Below are 21,300 nucleotides of genomic sequence, written 5' to 3' on the forward strand. Positions count from 1 at the left end.
TGCTGAGGGCCCACTTATAACACTGCAGGTTGAAGTATTAACGTAAGTAAATTGTTGGTGAGGGGAGACTCTTATCAATTAATATTGGCAGATAAGATATCAGTCTCATTGGAAGAAAGAAATGACCAGTAATCTGGATTACTGTGGGCTCAACCATGATTTTATTTATGTTTTTATCCATTTGTTGTATGTGTGTGTGGCGGGGGGGGGGGAATAGGAGGAGGAAGAAGTGTAATATTCTTACTTTGAGTTATAGGTAGCCCTTGACTTATGACCACAATTGAGCTCAACATTTCTGTTGAGACTAAGTGAGACAGTTGTTAAGTTAGTTTTGCCCCGTTTTATGAAGTTTCTTGCCATGGCTGTTAAGTGAATTGTAGTCATCAAACTGGTAGTAATACCGGTTGAATCCCACCCCTGTCGCTAAGCAAATGGTGTGTAAGTCGAGGACTACCTGTGCTTCTGAAGTAATAAAACTGAGATTTTTTTTTAAAAAAAGCAAGCAAACAAACAAACAATTAGAGAACCTTTGAGGTTTTCTCTCTTAGTTTTCATGCACCTGAATATGCCCATTTATTAAAGAGAAGGGTGTGGACCCTTCTGAATTTAGCTCTTCCCAGGAATCTTTGGCTCTAGCTCAAAGCTGGGTGGGTAAGAAAAATAAGCACAAGAGTTACAGAGTCTTCAAAGCAAGGGAAATTTTATCGTTTTTTATTCTGAAATCTTGTTATAGTAGCCACAAATAAAAAGGAGAAGAAAAGAAAGGAAAAAAAAAACATTTGATCATACCATTTTGAGGTTTCATTTTCTATGGAATTTCCCGCACCAGATAAAACTAAGCAGACAGGTAGACAGACAAACTGATAGACACAAGCAATATATAAGGCAAGATAGGGATGGCAAATGTAGCACTCTTTTTTTTTTTGTCCTGATGACTGCATTCATGCCCTAAGTGGGTTGCCATTGCTTTCTGCTGGGTATGCAGCTGTTTTCTTCAACATTTGTTTTACCACTGCAGTGATGAGTCTCTTCACACCCAGTTCCCATCCATCCAAGACATTATCAGGGTTGACCTTGCTTAGGTTATGAGGTCAGCATAAGTTGGCTAGTTGCTGCTATCTGCCGAGCCTTTCCTGGTGTTCCCCTGTTTCCTATAGGTGTATAGCAGGGTGGACAGTTTGTGGTGTTCCACATTTTGTTGGCCTCAAAATCATGCCAACTCTGACCATTGAAGCCATGATAGCTAGGGGCTTACGGGAGTTGAAGTCCAGCAATATCTAAATAGGTGCAGCTTGCTAACCTTTTTTTAGTGGAAATTAATCTGGAGGGACATCTACGTTACATGTTTTATAATAGAATATTGACTCCAGTATTAAAGTTTATATGCTTTCCAAGACTGCATACATATAATCAGTCTTTTTAAAAGGAAATGACTACATGACTCAGGTCTCAGTGTCTCTAAATTTCTACATAGGATATTAATATTTTGTGTTATATCTTGTTCAATCTAGAGGAGACCTATATACTCAGTTTTTCCACAGTGGAAAAACAATATTTCACCATTGGCCAATGAGTGGTGGATTTTATTCTTGTATTATGAAAATATTATAAATCAGTTTGTGCCAAAAAATATAGGTTACTTATCCTGCTTCCCAACTGAGCATCCTTTATTTGTATCATAATTGCATATATTGAGGCATCTGGATTTAAGTTGTTGTTAGTTGTATCATGCACTTAAAGTAATACTCTTTCATCTTCCTTTCTTTCCAGCAACTGTACAAAAATAAGATAAGATAAACAATCCATTTAAAATATCCAGGCAGTCAGACTTCTGAATTTTGCTATGGCTTTCTTGAATTAACACTAGATTCAGCAGAGATGATAACAATAGGAACAAAGTTTTCCTCTGCATGCTAAGAACAGGATGTATCTGGTAGGCTATGGCAAACTCATTATGTTAAGTTAGTTTGTGGTATTTTATTATAGCCATTTTATTTAGTCCTAATGGAATTATTAATAGAAACCAGTGGGATTTCTAATAGAGAGAGTTACTTTTGTTTCAAACCCATTCTTGAATAATGTTATCAAAGTGGACAGTGATGTAGATTTAATAGCAAAAAATACAGAATGTTTGCTTAAATTAACGTGTATCCCAGACATTCAATTAGTTATAGAAATATTTCAAAAGAAGAAACGGAGGGAAATCTGGGCCTGTAGCTGCAAATCAGGTATTAAAATTGCCATGCCTAAAAATTGTTCTAATATCAAATGCTTCTGTAAATACTTTTTGCTGGGGGAGGGAATTATGGAGATATTCACAATTTATTTTCCTCATCTCATCAAATATTTGTGAATGTATGTTCTAAGGCTGACTTATGGAATTCAAAATCACTAACACCTTAAATACAGCCTTTAAAACCCTGCAGAAAATGTGATTTAGATAAACTACTAAATCAACCTTTCTATGGACACTGCACTTATGGGAAAATGCCAGGAAGAATATATATTTCACATTTCTAGCTTGTTATCTGAGCCTGAGGCTGTGGGCGGAGAGAGACTGACTGGCCTCAAATCAGCCAGCCTGCTTTTATTATTTTAGAGATCATAAGTCCCAAGAAAAAAAGGAGCATAAGCTGAAAATGGAGCCTCTTTAAATGGAGGGAACAAACCTTTATCCCTACCCTATCGCTGCATTTTCAGTCTATACACTCTGCATATTGAAATCATATTGAAACTGGATATAAAAAATGAAATCTGCTTACATTTTGGAGTAGTTACAGTATCCCCAGGGTTGGTCACATAGACTAACCAACTTATTTTTTAAAGAACTAACCCTGAAAGAGAAATTTCAGAACTAGCTGTACAAGATGTGACAGTCGGTAACATTTGCTATTACCATCTTTATAAAATGTTGCCAGAATGAGGTATAAAGCACATTTTATTGAACAATGTTCAGCTTTAATACAGTTAACTTCGAAATGGTTTCAAATTTCTGCTATATTCCCCAGTAATTGTTATCCTCAAGCACCCAGTCGAGAAATATGTTGGATCATAAATAGCATCTATATTTTTCTCCTTCTCCCCGTGAGCTGATAGGGAAAGCATAGATGAAACATAGTTGGTCACTGCAGCTGTTTCTGTTTCAGTGAGATTGAGTCATCCCTAAACAATGTGATAACATTTAGCAAAGCTTCGAGGGAGCAGCAAAACAGCAGAATCTGAAGTCTAAGCAGGCATGCAGTACCTTTTTACTGAACCAAGTACAGCCAATTCAAGACAAGTTAAATTTCAGTTCTGTGAATTCAATTCCTCTGATTCCCTTCAAATCAATTTCTATGGACCACAATTAGTTTAAACCCAAGGGAGAAAATGGATATAAGACTTCACAACTAACAAATATAATTTGAAAGATGATTCGAGTGGACTGTTATCACAGTGGTTCTATTGGAATTAGTTTAAGAAATATGCTTCCTTCCTTCTGATCATTTTTTTTTAAAAGAAAGGATTGATACGAAGTTGTCATTGCAGTAGTAAAATAAAAATTAGGTGGGCATAAATATTGCTGCTTAGAAAAATTTACCATTTGCTTCCTAGGCAAGAAGGGAAGGCTGATCTAACAATCAACTGACTGACCAGCATGTACATAAAGTGGATTGCAACGTCAAATCTGTCATTGTTGTCAGAGATGCAAATCTTGATAAATTTACTCTTAAAGGTTTTATTTCTACTTTCACCCTTGCGGTTTTAATGATGCAACTGTAGCAGTCCTCTTGCAAAATATTACATGAAAAATGTATAGTTTTTAAAAATTTCAATTGCAATGTATACCTTCCCTTCCCTTCCTTCTCACACCAAAATCACACCACTGACTACAAACCCTCCTTGCTTCCTGCTGCCCTGCTCTCTCCTTGGTCTTTTACCCAAGAGTAATTATCCGTGACATTCTTAGAATTTTTCTTGACCTCCTTGGCTTTTACTTTTCTGTAGATGACCCAAGCTAGGGCAAAAGACACCAGGAATAAAACACCCACACCGCCCAAGATAAGATATAAAAATTGCTTGGAGCCATGACTGTTCTTATCTATCCTCTCATCTCTGATATGGGGTTTGTCCTCCAGTGTATTGCTGACCACAGCTGGCTGAAGGGTGTAATCCTGGGATGCAAAGACTCCTTCTAGCTCAGCTTGAAGTGGAGGATCAGTCAGGAGGGCTGGTAACTCTGAAGCAGGATGAATGTCTGTTGGAATCCATTCTCCTCCTTGAATGAATGTTGAAGAGGTGCTGCTTGTGGGATCCAAGAGACAAGAGATCCCATTGGGTGCCAAAATCCAGCCATCCCTACAAGAGCACCGGTAGCTGCCATCTTGATTGATGCACATATGTTCACAAAGTTCTTCCTGACACTCATCAATATCTAGACAAGAAGAGCTATTAATACCTTCCAGCTGGTATCCTGGCTGGCAAGAGCAGTGGAAGGAGCCATGAGTATTTACACAAATCTGGTCACATGGTGTGTTCCTCGCACACTCATCAATGTCCTGGCATGCCTGGTGGTCAGACTCAGCAGGCATGTAGCCAAGGTTGCAATGACATGTGAAGGACCCCTTGGTATTCACACATATTTGTTCACAAGGACTTTGAAGCGCACCACACTCATTCACATCTATGCAGCTCCGCTCATCATCAGCCAGAATATAACCAGAAGCACAGAGGCATTGGAAGCCTCCAGGGTATGGTTTACACTGTCCTTGACATGGATTGGAGCTGCAGTAGTCCACGGGGACACAGGAAAGATGATCCCCTCCAAGTTGGTATCCTGAGTGGCATGCACATCGAAACAAACCCTTGCCTTGATTCAAGCACTCATGTTCACAACCCCCATTGCTGTAGCTGCAACCGTAAATGGGTGAAGCACAAAATGGACCTGGGCTGCTCCATTCAGAGACATTGCTGTTTGGCTGTGGCTTGCACACAAGGAAGATGTTAGGTATCTCCTCTCCTTGGGGCTCACATGCTACATCAGCCGTGGAGCCAAAGGGTACAGTTACAAGGAAATCAGTGGCTACACCAAAAGGGGTGCTGTAGCTGACCACGCCTGGCCCTGCCAGTATGAGCGGACGGCACATTCCCTGGAAACTGAACTTGCACAAGAAGCCTGACAACCCAGCAGCTGCATTACCACAGAGGCTGTCTACCCAGGGCAGTTCCTGAGATGAGAAGGGAGCTCCCTGAAGGGCCACACACATATTTAACAAGCAGGTTTCCCGGGGTTCCTGTCCCCATTTAGAGTACTGGGTGTCCTCACCTCCTGTCACCCAGCGGAAGCCCCTCAATGGCCGATGTTTATCGTAGCATTTGCCTTTCTTTCGGTGAAGCCCAATCCACAATCTTACCTCTGAAACTGTGCCGGCTTCCCCTTTGGGCATCTTGGTGAGCAGCTGTGGGACAAGCAAAGCCTCCTCTTGGCTTTTCAGAGTCATCAGGTTACCCCCATTGTCCTTGCACTTTTGCTGAGCATCCATCCAACTAAACCGTCCAAAATTCAGTGTGTAGCACGTGGTCCCAGAACACAAAGCTTCCACCTCTTCACTGGGCTGAACTGTCAGTCCCAAAATCAGCAGCTGCCAAAATACTTGCTGAGGAATCCCCATCTTTGCTGAATGAAGGAACAACGAACTGAGTGATTTCAATCTGAGCTCAAATTCTATAAATGTCTGTAAAGCATATGCCAAGACAATAGAGCACAGCTTGTTTGCCTCCCATATCCCTTTGGCTCAGTGGCTGGGTCATAATGCATCCTGTCTTGGTTGAGAGTCTTATTTGTCACCGGAGACTTAAGTTTCCTGAGAGAGTTTCATTGTCAGCTGCAGCCCTTGTTGTTCGGTTTGTTTTTAACCTATGGGGATAGGAAACATCCCTTTTATACCCTCTCTCTGTTTTCTTATTTTTAACCTAGCTCTTTTCCTTCATGTGAGAATCTGGGTGGAATGTACACTGCTTCTCTCTCTCCCCCACCCCCCCCCGCCTGGCCTTATAAAATATCACCAAACTTTCAAACAAACCAAATAGGGCTTTCCAGTTTTGCAGTGGTATTTTTTTTAAATTGTGATTTGGACATAAGATGCCACATCTAGATGGAAAAACATTGTACAATCTTTCATAATATTAACCTCTCATATTTATGATCCTTAAATAGACATGAAACCCTGAAATAGAAATTGGGTCATGGGAATGCCTTCAGTTTAAAGGCAACCATGCTTTTTAAGGGTTCAGAACTGATTCCTATAATAGTGTGAAATCCTCATTCAGCCAAAACTGACAGGCCTGTTTTGTTCCTATTTAATTTTTAACAGGTTTACAATATAATGCTCACAAAGAATGTTCTTAAATCCAGAGTTATTAACGTAACATTTGAGATAATGCAGTTACAAAGAACTGTGGAAAGGGAACTTCACGAGGACAGTGGTGTCACCCAAGCAGAAAAAGCCCAAAAGGAGCATCAAGCCAGCCATAAAACAAACTTGCATAGCAAAAGAAATCAAATAAAAGGTATTAAAGAAGCCCCTTAGACAAAAGCCCAAATAATTAAGAAAACTAGGGAAACAAGAAAAGAAAACCCTTACAAACACAAGACATGCCAAATCAGCAAAACAAACAGACAAAAGACACAAAATACATTGCAAAGGAGACAGAGAGGAGATTGCCACAAAACAAATATAAGAAACCATTAAGCTAAAAAAGATTAGGACGAAACCGATAATTCAATCAAACCACCCCGCAAAGTTTGCCTTCTGTACCCCACAGAGTTTACCCTCCGGCAGAAATGAAGACAACCCCTGACAGGATTTAAAACATTAAGAAATACAAACACAAGCACTCATACACAAAAGGAGAAAAAAAGGTATAAAAATCAGGGACTTACCATACAAAGCTAGCTAGCCCAGGAACACAGACTTCTTGCTATCTTTTGCCTTCTTGAAAAATAAAAAGATCCAGCTTTCAAGCAGTTGTCCGTATCCTTGCACCGGAGCTCTCCCAGCGGGAAAATCGAATCCTCAGAAGAAAGGCATTTTGACAGCGTTTCAACAGTTCCTACTGAATTTTTAACAGGTTTACAATGTAATGCTCACAAAGAATGTTCTTAAATCCAGAGTTAATAACGTAACATTTGAGATAACACCGTTACAAAGAACAACACTAGTTTACTTTTGAGATGTGTGAAATTACATCCAGGCTCCAAACAAGATTCCTAACTGCAAAACTGATGGTATGAATTCTACCTTAAGGTGACATAGAAATTTAGGAAATTGCCTTAGTACTGAATTAGGCTGAGGATAAATAATTGTTATCAACTATTACAGCCTTCTGAATGTGGGTTCACTGCAGCTTTGTTAGATTACAATTCCCATCACCTCCAGGTATGTGCAGAATGGGAATTGTAGTTCAGCACATGAAGTGGGAACAGTATTTGCAATAGCTGCTCTGCCTTAATTGGCAGAGTCTCCCAGAGACTGAGACAGCAATCTTTCTCAGCCCTGATCCTGGTGCTCCATGCAGCAATGTGAAGAACGACAATTTCAGAGATACAACGAAAGATTGTTCTCATGATAAAAGATGGTTCCTGGAAGAAAAGAAGTTTCCCACGTGAAATGGATCAGACCATGCAGTTGGATGGCAGTACCAGGAGGCATGTGAAAAGTGCTAAAGGAAATCTGATCAAAAACTAAAAATACATGAGAATTTGTCGTCCTTTGGAGCCATTATAGAAAATCAGATAGATATTACACATCTGGTAGTTGGGGAAGAAAGCAAGTTATGTTTTTCTCCTTTGTGGCCACAGAAATTCATTGAATTGAGTTTTTCAGAGCTATTGGGCACATGACTGGGTCTTTAATCACCTCAACTGATGTTCCACTAATATAGTTTGCATACTTCTTCATAAATGAAAAATCATGTGAAATTAACATAGGCCTCATGTCCATCTCTCCTATTTAGTTTTTCTGCTGAATGAGAAGGTATCTTCATCTTGTAGATCAGGGGGTCTAAAGATTTTATCCTTCTAGTGATTTCTGAGATTACTTACTTTTTTTTGTCAGGAAGAGTTTTCTGAATTCCTAAAAGAATCATGGTGAGAGCTTTGCCTAAAAAAAACATATTTGAATCTGCAATAGTGTAATAAATATTGGCCCAAATCCAACATTCCACATTTAGCATTTGATGGTACTACAGTGCCAGAGGCCCTGATCTTTAGATCCAAATTTGGTACGAAAATGACCACTGTGAGCCTGATGGATGAGCTAGAAGGAACTTTGACCCTACTGACACATGAAGAATTCTGTGTTTTTAATACTAATGGTCATAGTGTTCTATTAGAACATATAAAGAAGCTGCTGATTGGTTACTTAGCATTTCATTTTCCTTGACTTTAATTGTTTCCACTCACAACCTCAGATGACACATTTAGAGGACACAGAAAATGGCCTTGAAGGAAGAGGAGGAAGAGAAAAAGCCACTACTATGACTATGGACGAATAAAGGAGGATTGAGCTTTGGCCAAGCACATAATGTGAAAAAGTGTCTCAGAAAATCCCTTCTGAAGTCAGACATAGAAAGTGTGTATGGGTGCGTGGGGTGGAGGGGGGAATGATGACACATTCAGACTTGCAAGATTCTGTTATTGTAGCTGTTACAATATAAGTAGTCCTGGCCTATACAGCTTTGGTTTCTAGTCTGGTCTACCTTATTGGGCTGACATCAGATCAGCTCATTTTCCCTTAACCATTCAGTGCCCGATTCCATTGGAATAGGATGCTTCCCCATTCTGTTCCCCAGGTCTTTTTAGTTAGAATTAATTATAGCATTGCTAACTGTTTATATCACATATTGTTTATGTTTTCATTTTTTATTGTTAGCTATCTTGAGTGCCTTCTAGAAGAAAGATGGGGTGCAAATTGAAAGAAGAAATAGGATCAGTAAGAGCTAAATTAATGTTACTTTTATTGTCCAATTGGCTCGCATTGGTGCAAAGAACTACATCATTTTCTTAGTAAGCAGAGGTGTGTGTGTGTGCGCGTGTGTGTGTTTTAATGAAGGGTTTACAGTTGAGAAGAGGAATGTTTAAACATCTCCTAAGTAACTCAAACCAGTATCAAGCTAAAGCAACTTGTTTTAGATAGCACAGTAAGTAAGGATAACTGAGAGTTTTCACAACCTTTTTTTTAGGCCATTATTTTTCAAAGGGAGTTTTGAATCAAGTGTTGAGAGGAAAACTCCAAATTACAAATGAGGCTAGGATAAGAGAAGGGGTAGACCAAAACTAAATTTAATGACCTTTAGATGCTATTAAATTTCATTCTCCTTTAGGGTTAAGGTAACAGTGAGGGTACAATATGTTTTGCACTTACTGCAGGGCTGGGAGGGGTGGGCCGTTTTTGCCCTCCCAGAGGCCTGAGGGAGGCTTCCGGAGGCTTCCGGGAGGGCAAAAAATGACCCTCCTAGAAGTTCCGGTAGACCACGTCCACCATGGCCATGCCTACCCAGCAACCGGGCAGCAAACCAATTGCTGGGATTTTTGAATCCCACCCCCGTTACTGTATTTAGGCTGTAAAAATCCAAATGACCCTCACATGACACAAGAGATAGAGAAAACTGACTGTAGAAGCACTCAGCATCATAGACTGAACAAAGTGCCAGTCTAGGAGCAAGTCCTGGAGAAACCCTGGGATGCAGACCTCTTGTTTCTACATCAAATAGGAAGAGCTGGATCTGAATAATGAAGCAACACCCTTCACAGAGTTAGTTGTACTGTGCTGATGAGGCCATCACCATCTTGTCCACCCGAAGGTGTCAGACTCTTCCAAATCAATTTGACTGTTCTAGGCAAGTAAAAGTAGATGATGAATCTTCAAATCTAGCAAATCCAACAAAATCAGCATTATAATTTCAAAGGTGATGCTTCTTCAAGATTGCATACTTTTTTGCAACACAAACATGAGTAAATGAAAGCTATGTTATACATGTGATTTCATTAATCTGTTTAGCCCATTCACCATCCCAGGGGCTCAGCAAGAAGACCAAGGATGCACATGTGGGTGTATCTCTGTTAATATATGAGTGGTCAGTGTGCAAATCTAGGAATGTTGCACCATAATAAAATACATGACTCGTTTTGTAGATAAGAGTTATATTAATCGTAGGATAATCTTAAGATACATACTGCCTATAAATCCTGATGAGTCAGAATCTAATTTCAGGGGAGACATTACAATCAACATTTGTTCCCCAACTCACTGACAGATTTGTTTCTCTTGGGCATTACCTTGAAATATCACTGCTTTCTACATCATGGAAATATTTGAAAAGAATCAAGCACATCTGAGGCTGATGTTTCTGTCTTGCGATTTAGCATATTTTTACTCATATTCATATACTTCTTGGTGTCCTTGAATGAACACAATTCTTGGGACAGTTATTTCCTGAATGATCTCATATATGGATGCACGAAGAGATTTTGTAGAATGGCAGTGTGAAATCTCTGCTGGCAACTTACTTGAGTTTTCTGAAAGCTGAACAATGCACTGAAGCTCTTGTGGGATGATCCTAATGACTCCTTAGTTCTTAATTCTGACTCAAGCTGGGGAAGATAAAAATCGTAAATGTTTTTATGTATTGCATATATGTCAATGTTGTCATTCCACTAACAAATACGAAAGGGTATGATTGAGAGCAATTTTCCTTTCACATGCCCAACTTAGTAACATTTCCCCGCTGCCATTCTGAAATTTGGAAAAAAATCTTTATCAATAGACTGTGCTCTTCCCTGGTTTTTCTCTTTTCTGAAAGCCATAAAGCAAAAAATATTTTCCTGGATAACCTTAAGCTCTCTAATTTTTAAGGTAAGTGCTTGCAGACAGTCTTTGTGTTTACCTTGGGAAAATTAACACAATTTCTTTTTGATTCTGTTGGTGAATTAAATTTAGCTCTAAATTAAAATAAATGTTTGAAAGATTTTCTCCAGATAAAGTCTAATAATTGTCTAGTTGATATAAGATTCCCTTTCACAATCCTGCCTCGTTTTTGGTGTAGTTTGCAATAGGGAACTTCCTGGATTGTGCCCCCTTGTTTTATCTTGGGGAGACAGCAAACTCTCTGTAATCCAAATATATTCGGTATGGTATTGTATTCCATACTTTAACATCCTGCTGGGATATCCTGTAGAAATCGTTTGTTTTGACTTAAATGCTTATCTACAGGATCATACACAATCTCCTCAGTCACAGGAAAGGCTTAGAATGTACATTATTTATAAGGAGAATAAGTTTGTATAGACTGTTACGAATGAAGGGGTGGGGTGTGGGTGAGACTGTAAATTATGGTACATTATAAATCAAGCTATATGTTAGTTTCTTATGTCTCAAGATTAAGCTAGGGATAAGGGGATTGAGGGTTGTCATAAAACAAAACTATTTTGTCAAGACACAGAGGACGAATAGATAACAGGTGAACTTGTGGGAGATTATGCCCTTCATAAGCAGGTGGGCTAAGGGAGGCACCAGGCAAACCACATTGTGCATTGCAAGAAAATCCCTGTTGCTTAAACACCACCTGGACCAGAGAAAAAGCTGTAGGCGGAAATGAGATAGCATTCCTTCCAGTAGTTTCCAAAACAGTGTGTCTGTGGCCTGGAGCCACAACTGGAGAAAAAGTGAGAGGTAGATTTATCCTGTCTCTTATTTATTTCTTGGCTCTGAAACAGAAAAGACTCTGCATGTGAGCTCAGGCGTGGCCGTTCCATGCAAACAGAATGATTCCATCTGTGCTTAGCTACACAGATGGAATAAATTCATTTGCAATTAGTTTAGTTTCTTGAATGTCAACATTACGCACAATTAGAATAAAACTCCCAATGCTTTGCACACACAGGTAGTCCTTGACTTACAATCGCAATTGGTGTCAACATTTCCGTTGCTAAGCAAGAGAGTTGTTAAGTGAGTTTTGCCACAATTGTTAAGCGGATCACTGAAGTCCTTAAGTTAGTAACACAGTTGTAAAAGAAAAATCTGGCTTCCCCATTGACTTTGCTTGTCAGACAGTCACAAAAAGTGATCACATGACCCTGGCACACTGCAACAGTCATAAATGCATGCCAGTTGCCAAATCTCCAAATTCTGATCATGTGACCACAAGGATGCTGCAATGGTTGTAAGTCTGATAAAAGTTCATTACTCACTTTGTTTTCCCAGTGCTGTTGTAACTTCAAATAGTCACTAAACGAATAGTTGTAAGTCAAGAACCACCTGCATACATGTTTTCTACATGAATTGCAAGGGTCCCTCATGGGAACACAAACATTCTCACAGCACACAGAAGTTATATGGGACCCTCCTGTCAAGCATGGTTTATCTTTTTGCTAACCTCTTTCTGAAGCTGTATGGAAAAGTTTCCATTTCATCAAGGCAACTTTTCACAGGGTTGAATCAAACCTGATATTTCACCAAAAAAAAATTCTTTTTTTTCCCGCTTGCTTGCCTTATTATTCTTATAATTTTTGTAACAACGAGCAAATGATTGGGCTTCTACTATGTTGTCAATTTTCTACCCAAAGATGGATTTGGTACTTATTCTTTTCCAATTACAATAGAAAAAGACAAAATAGACCAAATAAATAAATAAGATAATGGAACTTTAAGACCTGCCTCTAAAAGAAAGTCATACTTACTATGCATGTCAAAACCAATCCTGAACATGCAAACCCTTGCACACACATTTTCATGGAATATTCCAAGAAGCAACAGCTGGTTAATTTCATCTTGATATGGTAACCAAGATACACCAAAGATTGTTCTGTCCTTCATTTGCATACCTACACATTTGCAGATTTTTTTAATGAATGATCACAACTAAAAAAATAGGAGAATTTGGCTGAAATACACTCCAACTGGGTCTCAGTGGCAGTGATATAAAGCTTCACAGCTGCACACAGTCTTACAACTGTGCGAGTTTTATCTTGGATGAGAAGCAAAACGTCTTCAAGGAAAAACAAAGTCCAGTTGCCTTTTAGAAAAGCACCTTTGGGACAGCCGTGACCTGGATAACTGAGTACCTCCATAAACATTCCAATTTGTTAGCCCCAAAATATGACTATTTGTTAATATGACTACTTCACTATGGTATTAGTAACTTTTTTTTAAAAAAAATGGCAAAACAGTTATTTAAACAAAAAACTTAATGAAATTAGAACACTATCCGTGCATTACTAAAGCAGAGTTTCTATCTTCCAACCTAGTAATAAGCACATTTACCTGCAATCTGTACTGTTTGTTGTAAGAAAATGGTAGCATATTTCAGAAGTAAAACACTGCAGTGCAATGAGTACTTGCAATACTATTACTGCAAAAAACTGGATGCCCCTAGTTGCAGAAAATCAGGCATCTGGAGACAGAAAAAAATAATAAGGTGGCTGTTCCACCCCTTTTCACATGTTATTGGCAGGGTTTTAATTACAAACAGAGAAGAAGTGATAGAGGGAGTTGAAACTGCAGGAACCTTGGGTAAGAGTGACCACGTCATACTAGAATTCAATATAACACAAACACAAACAATAGAACATAATGACATCAGAGTCTTGGATTTTAAAAGAGCTGATTTCAATAAACTCAGAGAGAGCTTGGGAAAGATTCAATGGATGAAAATCCTAAAGGGAAAACAACTCAAGAATCTTGGGAAACTCTAAAGAGAATGATCATAGAAGCCCAGACCAGCACAATACCACTGAGAAAGAAAAACAAGAAATCCAAGAAGAAACCAGCATGGCTACACGAAGATCTCTTTGGCAAATTGAAAGAAAAAAAAGGACAAGTACAAAAAACGGAAAGAAGGACATACAACTAAGGCAGAATATCAGCAGATAGCCAGAATCTACAAAGAAGAAGTCAGGATAGCAAAGGCTCAGAACGAACAAAGACTTGCAACAAAAGTCAAAGATAATAAAGAAAAGTTTCTTCCAACATATAAATAACAAGAAAAAAAATCAAGGAAACAGTCGGTCCACTAAAGAGAGAAGATGGCAAGGAAGTAACGAGCAGCAGAGACAAAACAGAGCTGCTTAACTCATTCTTTGCATTGATCTTCACAGAAAAATAAACTATAGCTCAACTCACCAAACACATAACTATAAAAGACAGACCAGAAATAAAAGTTAAAATAAGCAAAAAAAATAGTAAGAGAACACCTGTCTGATCTTGATGAAAACAAATCACCGGGGCCTGATGGATTACATCCCAGAGTTTTAAAGGAGCTGGCAGAGGTCATCTCAGAACCACTGCACCATATCTTTCAAAAATGCTGGAGCACTGGGGAACTACCAGAGGACTGGAAAAGAGCTGATGTGGTTCCCATCTTCAAAAAAGGAAAAAAAAACAGACCCAGGAAACTATAGACCAATCAGCCTAACATCAATACCCGGGAAGATACTGGAAAAGATAATAAAAAAACAGATCTGCCAACATCTAGAAACAAGTATAGTAATAACTTGCAGTCAGCATGGGTTTGTTAAAAACAGATCATGCCAAACCAATCTTATTTCATTCTTCAACACAGTGACTAAATTAGTAGACCAGCAAAATACTGTGGACATAATATATTTGGATTTCAGCAAGGCATTCGATAAAGTAGACCACAACCTACTTTTAGTAAGCTAGAAAAAAGTGGAATAGATAGCACCACTAGATGGATTTGCAACTGGCTGGCAAACCGTACTCAACAAGTAGTCCTTAATGGGTCTAAGTCTATATGGAGGGAAGTAAGCAGTGGGGTGCCACAAGGTTCCGTCTTAGACCAAGTACTCTTCAATATCTTCATTAATGACTTAGATGAGGGAATAGAAGGGGAACTTACCAAATTTGCAGATGATACTAAGCTGGCAGGAATAGCTAACACCCAAGAAGATAAGCTCAAGATCCAGATGGATCTTGACAGACTAGAACACTGGGCCGTATCTAACAAAATGAAATTCAATGTAGAGAAAAGTAAAGTCCTACACTTAGGCAAGAAAAACCAAAAGTACACATATAGACTGGGTGAAACCAGGCTCAATAGCAGTAACTGTGAGAGGGATCTTGGAGTCTTAGTGGACAACCAGCTAAATATGAGCCAGCAGTGTGCAGCCGCCGCCAAAAAAGCTAATGCAATCCTAAGTTGTATTAACAGAGGGATACAGTCAAGATCAAGGGAAGTACTAATACCACTCTATAAAGCCTTAGTACGACCACACCTAGAGTACTGCATCCAGTTTTGGTCACCACATTATAAAAAAGATGTTGAGAGTCTAGAAAAAGTACAGAGAAGAGCAACCTGGATGATTAGGGGACTGGAGGCTAAAACAACGAATGGTTGCAGGAACTGGGCTTGACAAGTCTAGTAAAGAGAAGGACCAGGGGAAATATGATAGCGATCTTCCAATATTTGAGGGGCTGCCACAGGGAGGAAGGGGTCAAGCTATTTTCTAAAACTCCTATAGGAATAACGGATGGAAACTGAACAAGGAGAGATTTAACCTGGAAACAAGGAGAAACTTTCTGACAGTGAGAACAATCAACCAATGGAACAGCTTGCCCTCAGAAGTTGTGGGAGCGCCATCAGTTGAGACTTTCAAAAAGAAATTGGACTGCCATTTGTCAGAAATGGTATAGGGTCTCCCGTTTGGGTGTGGGGTTGGACTAGATGACCTACAAGGTCCCTTCCAACTCTGATTATCTGTATACATATTTGGATGCCATCTTGATTTTTGTCCTGCTGCAGTGATACCCCTGCAAATGCCTTCCCCTTTTCAAGCTGCATTTGTTCCAGCATTGTAAAGCTTTCTTGGCACTTTCTTGATTTTCAACCAAGATGATAGGTAGGTAGGTAGGTAGGTAGGTATAGACAGACAGACAGACAGACAGATAGATAGATATGTGTGGTATAGGCTGGCTGCAGCATAAATGGGTATAAATGCAATATAAAAAGCCTCTGTACTATATTTAGCAAACAAACTGAAGAATGGACTATCTCAAAAACAGTTGTAGCCAGAAAAAATATTAAAAAGAGGAACTGCTTCAAGGACAAATGTGTGGAAGAGGAACAGAAAAAAATAACAATTTTGATTCTGAATTGAAGAATCCTATAGTTAGTAGTCTCAGAAAAGAAAAACAAACGGTTGTGCGTCACTTCAAAGATTATCCAATTTATTCACGGGCCTCAGTCTTCTTTATCAGAGACACTCAATGCCTTCCAGGGAAGTGAGCCATGATCCACAAAAGTTTATTCAATGACAAATTGATTAGACGTTGACAATAACCTCACTAAGGATTTGAAGGGCCTGAGTTTAAGTGTTCTCCATCCAGCCTTGAGGTGACAAATTTGTTGTCCTCAGACAATTCCTATCCTATCTTGCCTCAGTTGTCTTTGTTTCCAGTCATCATCAGTGAACTAACTTCTCTCCAAAGTAATGGGTGACAAAGCGTATCAGACTTTAAAATCTTTGAGGGTATCCTTGGACAGGGTCAACACAAGAGGGAAGTGCTACTTTAATGTCAGTATAATTAGAAATGACTTAAGGCTGCCTCACTCATGGGCTGGGAAGAAAATGAAGGTAATACCATGGAAACATGACAAAAACAAATGTTGCTGAGGCATATTTCGGCCCTGGATAGGTATAAGTAGTGAAATACCATAATATGTGTAATTATGACATAATATATGTAATATATGCATCTTCCATCCATCACTGTGTTGCTGTTAAGAGTATTCAGGAAGTAATATATGGCTCATTCTTCTCTCATTTCTACAACTCACAGGCAACACTGCTGCCTTGTAACATTTAACTTTCTCTGTGGTTAACTCCAGGGAAGAGATCCAGATAAATAAGGGTGGAGTGAGCTGAGCTAAACAGTGGGAAGCCACTCAAGTTTGAAGAACAATCTGAAACTGTTCATAGGAATAATGCATGTGGAAAAGCAATGCCAAATATGACTGCTGTTCATGGTTAAGTCGGGAATGGCTGAAATCAGTTGTGAACAATCTGCTAAAGAATTTAATAATTTAAAAATGCAGCATTTTTAAAATATTTGGTAGGCTGGAGAATCCAGAATTCCCAGTGAACATGCTCGGTGTTGTAGTCCCAGAACATCTTTGGGATTTCCCTTGGGGAAGATTTACTGTTTTCTCAGCTTTTCTGTAGTAGTTAAGACTGCAGTGAAGGCCACAACTGTGCCCTGATATCAATACTCCAAGTTAGAGAAAACAACGAGTGGATTTTCTGGCTTTGTATTCTTTTTCACCAAGTATCAGTTGCTGATAGAAGAACAATAACCAACCACTTTCTTTTGAGACAGGGTAGGGTTTGACAGGCACGTGTTTGGAATGATCTGCAAAGTTGCTTGATCCATCTAGTCAGGCAATTTCTATATGTAGGTCCAGCACACTTATCAAATAGTACCATACTTACTGTTAAATGTAGGTTTTAGAGCTCTATTGAAAAGGTGCTAAATCCATGCCCCCGAATGGCCAAAATGGTCACCGGTGCAGAGCAGAGGAACACGGTTAAGCAAGGAGGGATTGATAACAAACTACCATCTTTAACTAATATTGTAAGAGTGTGGTAAAGCTAGCAGTGAATCTAATTCTGTCCTTGTATTCAGCAGCTCTGGAAGTAACCCATATGGTCATGAAGCCAGAATGGAGTAGGACAAATGACACTGTCCCACCCCACCAAAGTAATAGAAGCAATAAAATGTACTACATACAAGCAGTGGACAACCTGACATGCAACCAAGGGGAACAGGACTAACACCACACAGCTAGCAGGATCTCTCTCTCTCTCTCTCTCTCTCTCTCTGTCTTTCTTCCTTCCTTCCTTTCCTTCCTTCCTTCCCTCCCTCCCTCCTTCCCTCCCTCCCTCCTTCCTTCCCTTCCTTCCTTCCCTCCCTCCCTCCTTCCTTCCTTCCCTCCCTCCCTTCTTCCTTCCTTCCCTCCCTCCCTCCTTCCTTCTTTCCTGCCTGCCTTCCTTCCTTCCTTCCTATCTATCTTATAAAGTAATAAAGGAGGGATAAAAATCTAATAAAATAAACATGTTTATGCAGTACACAACTAGTCTTTATCTAGTTTTCAAAAAGAGCATTGAACATATGTGCTAGTCAGACGAACCCCTGAGTTTAAGGCAGATATGCATTCATTCTCCAGCTCAAACTAAATGCCCATCAGGTGATAGAGAAAGCCACTTTCAACAGCCCAACAGAAGCTGAGCAGATCCAATAAATGTGACCACAGCAGCAACCACAGCAACAATGAAGTGCACTAGATGTTACTGATGAAACAAAGGTAACCATTGTAATGTTTGTAATGTTAAATGCGACTGGAGAAGTCAATCTGCTCAGTTGCATGCTTGTATCAGCTAAGACTGCATTGCTCAATCGTTCCAGAGAAAAATGTTTCCTCAGAAGAGGCACACCCCAAATTCTGAGGTATGTGAGGCCCAAGAGATCTTTCTTTAGGTTGTGTTTCTCCCCCGACTTTGACGCTGGTGAAGTGTGCCTCAATCTGAACTTCAGCAGAGAGAAGCATGTCAGTTCTGGATGCCATAGCCAATCATTATAACCGAGTGAGTGAACATTTCCAACAATGTATTATGTACATTTAGACATTATGAAACCCTTATTCCTTTGGAGAGTAGCTTGTTGCTGTTGAAAATAATGACCTTATTTTATGTTCATAATCTACATGCAAGTTTTTTGCAACAAGTTTCTTGCAGTAATAATTATTACTGAGTGATGGTAGCTGAGAATTATTATAGCCAGTGGTAATTAGGTAATTGTAAACTATAAGTTTAATTGACTTACAAAGGATCACCTTTAAACAATAATATATGTAAAACAGCCCTGTCACCTGTTCATTGAGCAGGAGCTATGAATCTAGGAATACCTCAGATTTGACCCACAAACACAACTAGAATTCTTTTTTAACTATGCCTTCCCGTTTCTTGGTCTTTTAAATAAATCCAGCAGTTCACTCTTCCATCATTTCGCCAGTCACCTGAAGTAAAATTTCTTCACAGGAGTGAAGAAATATTGCACCACTGAGATGTTTGGTGGTGGTTTTTTGATTGACTGATTATGTGCCACCAACTCATTTTTACTCCAGGCAACTACACAGACAATAGTGAAGTAAAGCAAGAAAACATTCCCAGTGTGTCTGGGTGTGTGAGGTCACTGTTCCTGCCATCCAATAATTATTTCTGGTGATAGCGCTCATCTTGGCAGTGCACGGAAGCCCATAGGAAGCCATTGAAATAAGGAGGCATTGTGGATCGGTAAGTCACCATGACATGCCATTTTAAGGTGCCATGGAGACTGTTGGATGTGAAACAGCAATTCTTTCATGGTAACATTTCCATTATGGGAATCGTAACTGCATCACAACTGCTCAGAAAATGTGGACAATAATAGAAGGGCGGGAGTGGAGCTTCAGCTTCTGCATTAGCCAGAGTTTCTTGAATTATACTGACAATATATAGAGGTTCTTCTTCTCTAGCCTCTCTGTGTCATTGGTGTGAAGGGATAAGAGAGGGGAACATAATTGTTAAAAATATACAAAATGTTTTGACCTTGAAACGGTTGTTTAGAATCATCCAAATTTAAAACCAAAAAAAGAAATATAACAAAAACAAAACCCATGTTCCAGAGTTTAGTCTGTCTCAGGGAAGAAAAGAATTTTGCCTCACGCTGCTTTAACCATTCTGGCATCAAATAGTTCGAGCCAGGATGCAGCAGACACTCAGGAGAGACGAGTCAGTTAAGGACATTTCTGGAGACTCAAAAAAGATCCATTCTGGAATGCTGCTTTGTCGGCAGAAGTACAACGTTTCTGCTGCCCATTTCATGAATGAGGTTTTTTGCGGTTATACTTCTTTTCTTCTGTGGCTAAATCATTGCTTGCAAATTGTAATGTAATGTTGTTGTGCTTGTCTACTCTATGTGCTTGTGGTGCCTTGTCATACAAATTGCCAATGCGAAAGAGCAAACATTTGGCTATTACATGACATGACTATGCTATTGACATTTGAGGTTGCTGTGTTTATTCAATAAGCTTGGTAGGAGTTGCCAAATAGAAAAAATTAGACTGTATAGGAAGAACTGTCTAGCCTATGTCAAAGAAGAACATTTTGGTTATGTTCTCCATGGATTATGTTGAATACTGTATATCCATTGCTAATTATTTAACTCGTTGCTGTGCTGCATCCTGTGGTTATTGTACAAGCAGCAACTGCAACACACATGCTTAAATGTTGCTTCTAATGTTTGCTCTGGAAGATTAAAACATCTCTGTTTTGTTAAACATAGCCTAGGTAATTTTTCTCTAGAATGGATAGTTAGTAGCAGTCAATATGGATTACCACCTTTCCTAATGTTGTGCCTCTAAGATACAAACTTAAGGGAACAGAGGACTATTTCAAATTTCCATTTCCATATGATGAAACAATGCAAGATTCTGAATTTTACTCCAGCAGAATATATTCCTCTTGCAAGATTTCAACATTCAAAGTGTAATCAAGTTTGGAACAAAGTGTCTTTCTGTTTTCATTTCATGAACGCACCTAGATAATAAAATTACATCTGCAATTCATCAACATAAGGAAAGATTATGTTAATCCTGCTTCCCTAGTAGGTATATTTACTATTACAGGCTGAAACTGCACTACACTGCATTTTTAAAATCTGTATTCTGCCGCATCTGCTTTTTCAGGGGTCTGGTCTAAAATTATCATTTTAGGTACCATTTTAGGTAACTGTTTCATTTTATGTAATATATAGAATGAATGTAATGTAGTCAGCCATCTGGAATTTGCTACTCCAAGAGTGCTATATAATAACAAAATAATATTAATTCAGTGTAGAATTAGCAGGTGGAGAAAGAGTGAGAAACAATTTGTGGACAAAACAAGTTATAACAAGTTTCATGCCAAGAAATACCTTCCATCTTTAAGCAGCACAGCATTATTGTTCAAAATTTCTGCTGGCATTGGGCTTTTGACTCTTAAGAGATAACGAGCCTTATGTTATAAACCACTTCTGATATTTACTTAAGGAAATGGGACACTGGGACATTTCAATTGCAGGAAGGCTGGGAAACAGAGCTTGCTAAATAACAAGAGTCTGCTTCAACAATATTGTTGGTAGGAAATGGAGGACCTAATGGCTGGCGTTGTCCATTATTAAGCAACTTGAAAACATTTACTAATTAATCCCTTGAAGTATTACACATTTA

The 21,300-nt window shown here is 39.1% G+C and overlaps 1 protein-coding gene and 1 long non-coding RNA gene across 2 annotated transcripts in view; one reads left to right on the plus strand and one right to left on the minus strand.

Moving 5' to 3' along the window:
- The window catches only part of LOC113436529 (uncharacterized), a 49,472-nt gene that overhangs the window by 2,765 nt on the left and 25,407 nt on the right, over positions 1-21,300 (plus strand). The gene's annotated exons all lie outside the window — the stretch shown is intronic.
- Positions 696-5,909, minus strand: CD93 (CD93 molecule). The gene has a single exon (XM_087930650.1). The coding sequence runs from the start codon at positions 5,649-5,651 to the stop codon at positions 3,870-3,872; it is 1,782 nt and encodes a 593-aa protein (XP_087786776.1). The 5' UTR covers positions 5,652-5,909; the 3' UTR covers positions 696-3,869.

Source organism: Pseudonaja textilis, chromosome 3 (genome assembly GCF_049901715.1).
Source record: "Pseudonaja textilis isolate UNSWEBS1 chromosome 3, rPseTex1.2, whole genome shotgun sequence".
Classification (NCBI taxonomy): domain Eukaryota; kingdom Metazoa; phylum Chordata; class Lepidosauria; order Squamata; family Elapidae; genus Pseudonaja; species Pseudonaja textilis.

Bases quoted from the DNA above. Each gene is read 5' to 3' on its own strand.
- CD93 (XM_087930650.1), bottom strand. From the start codon at position 5,651: ATGGGGATTCCTCAGCAAGTATTTTGGCAGCTGCTGATTTTGGGACTG.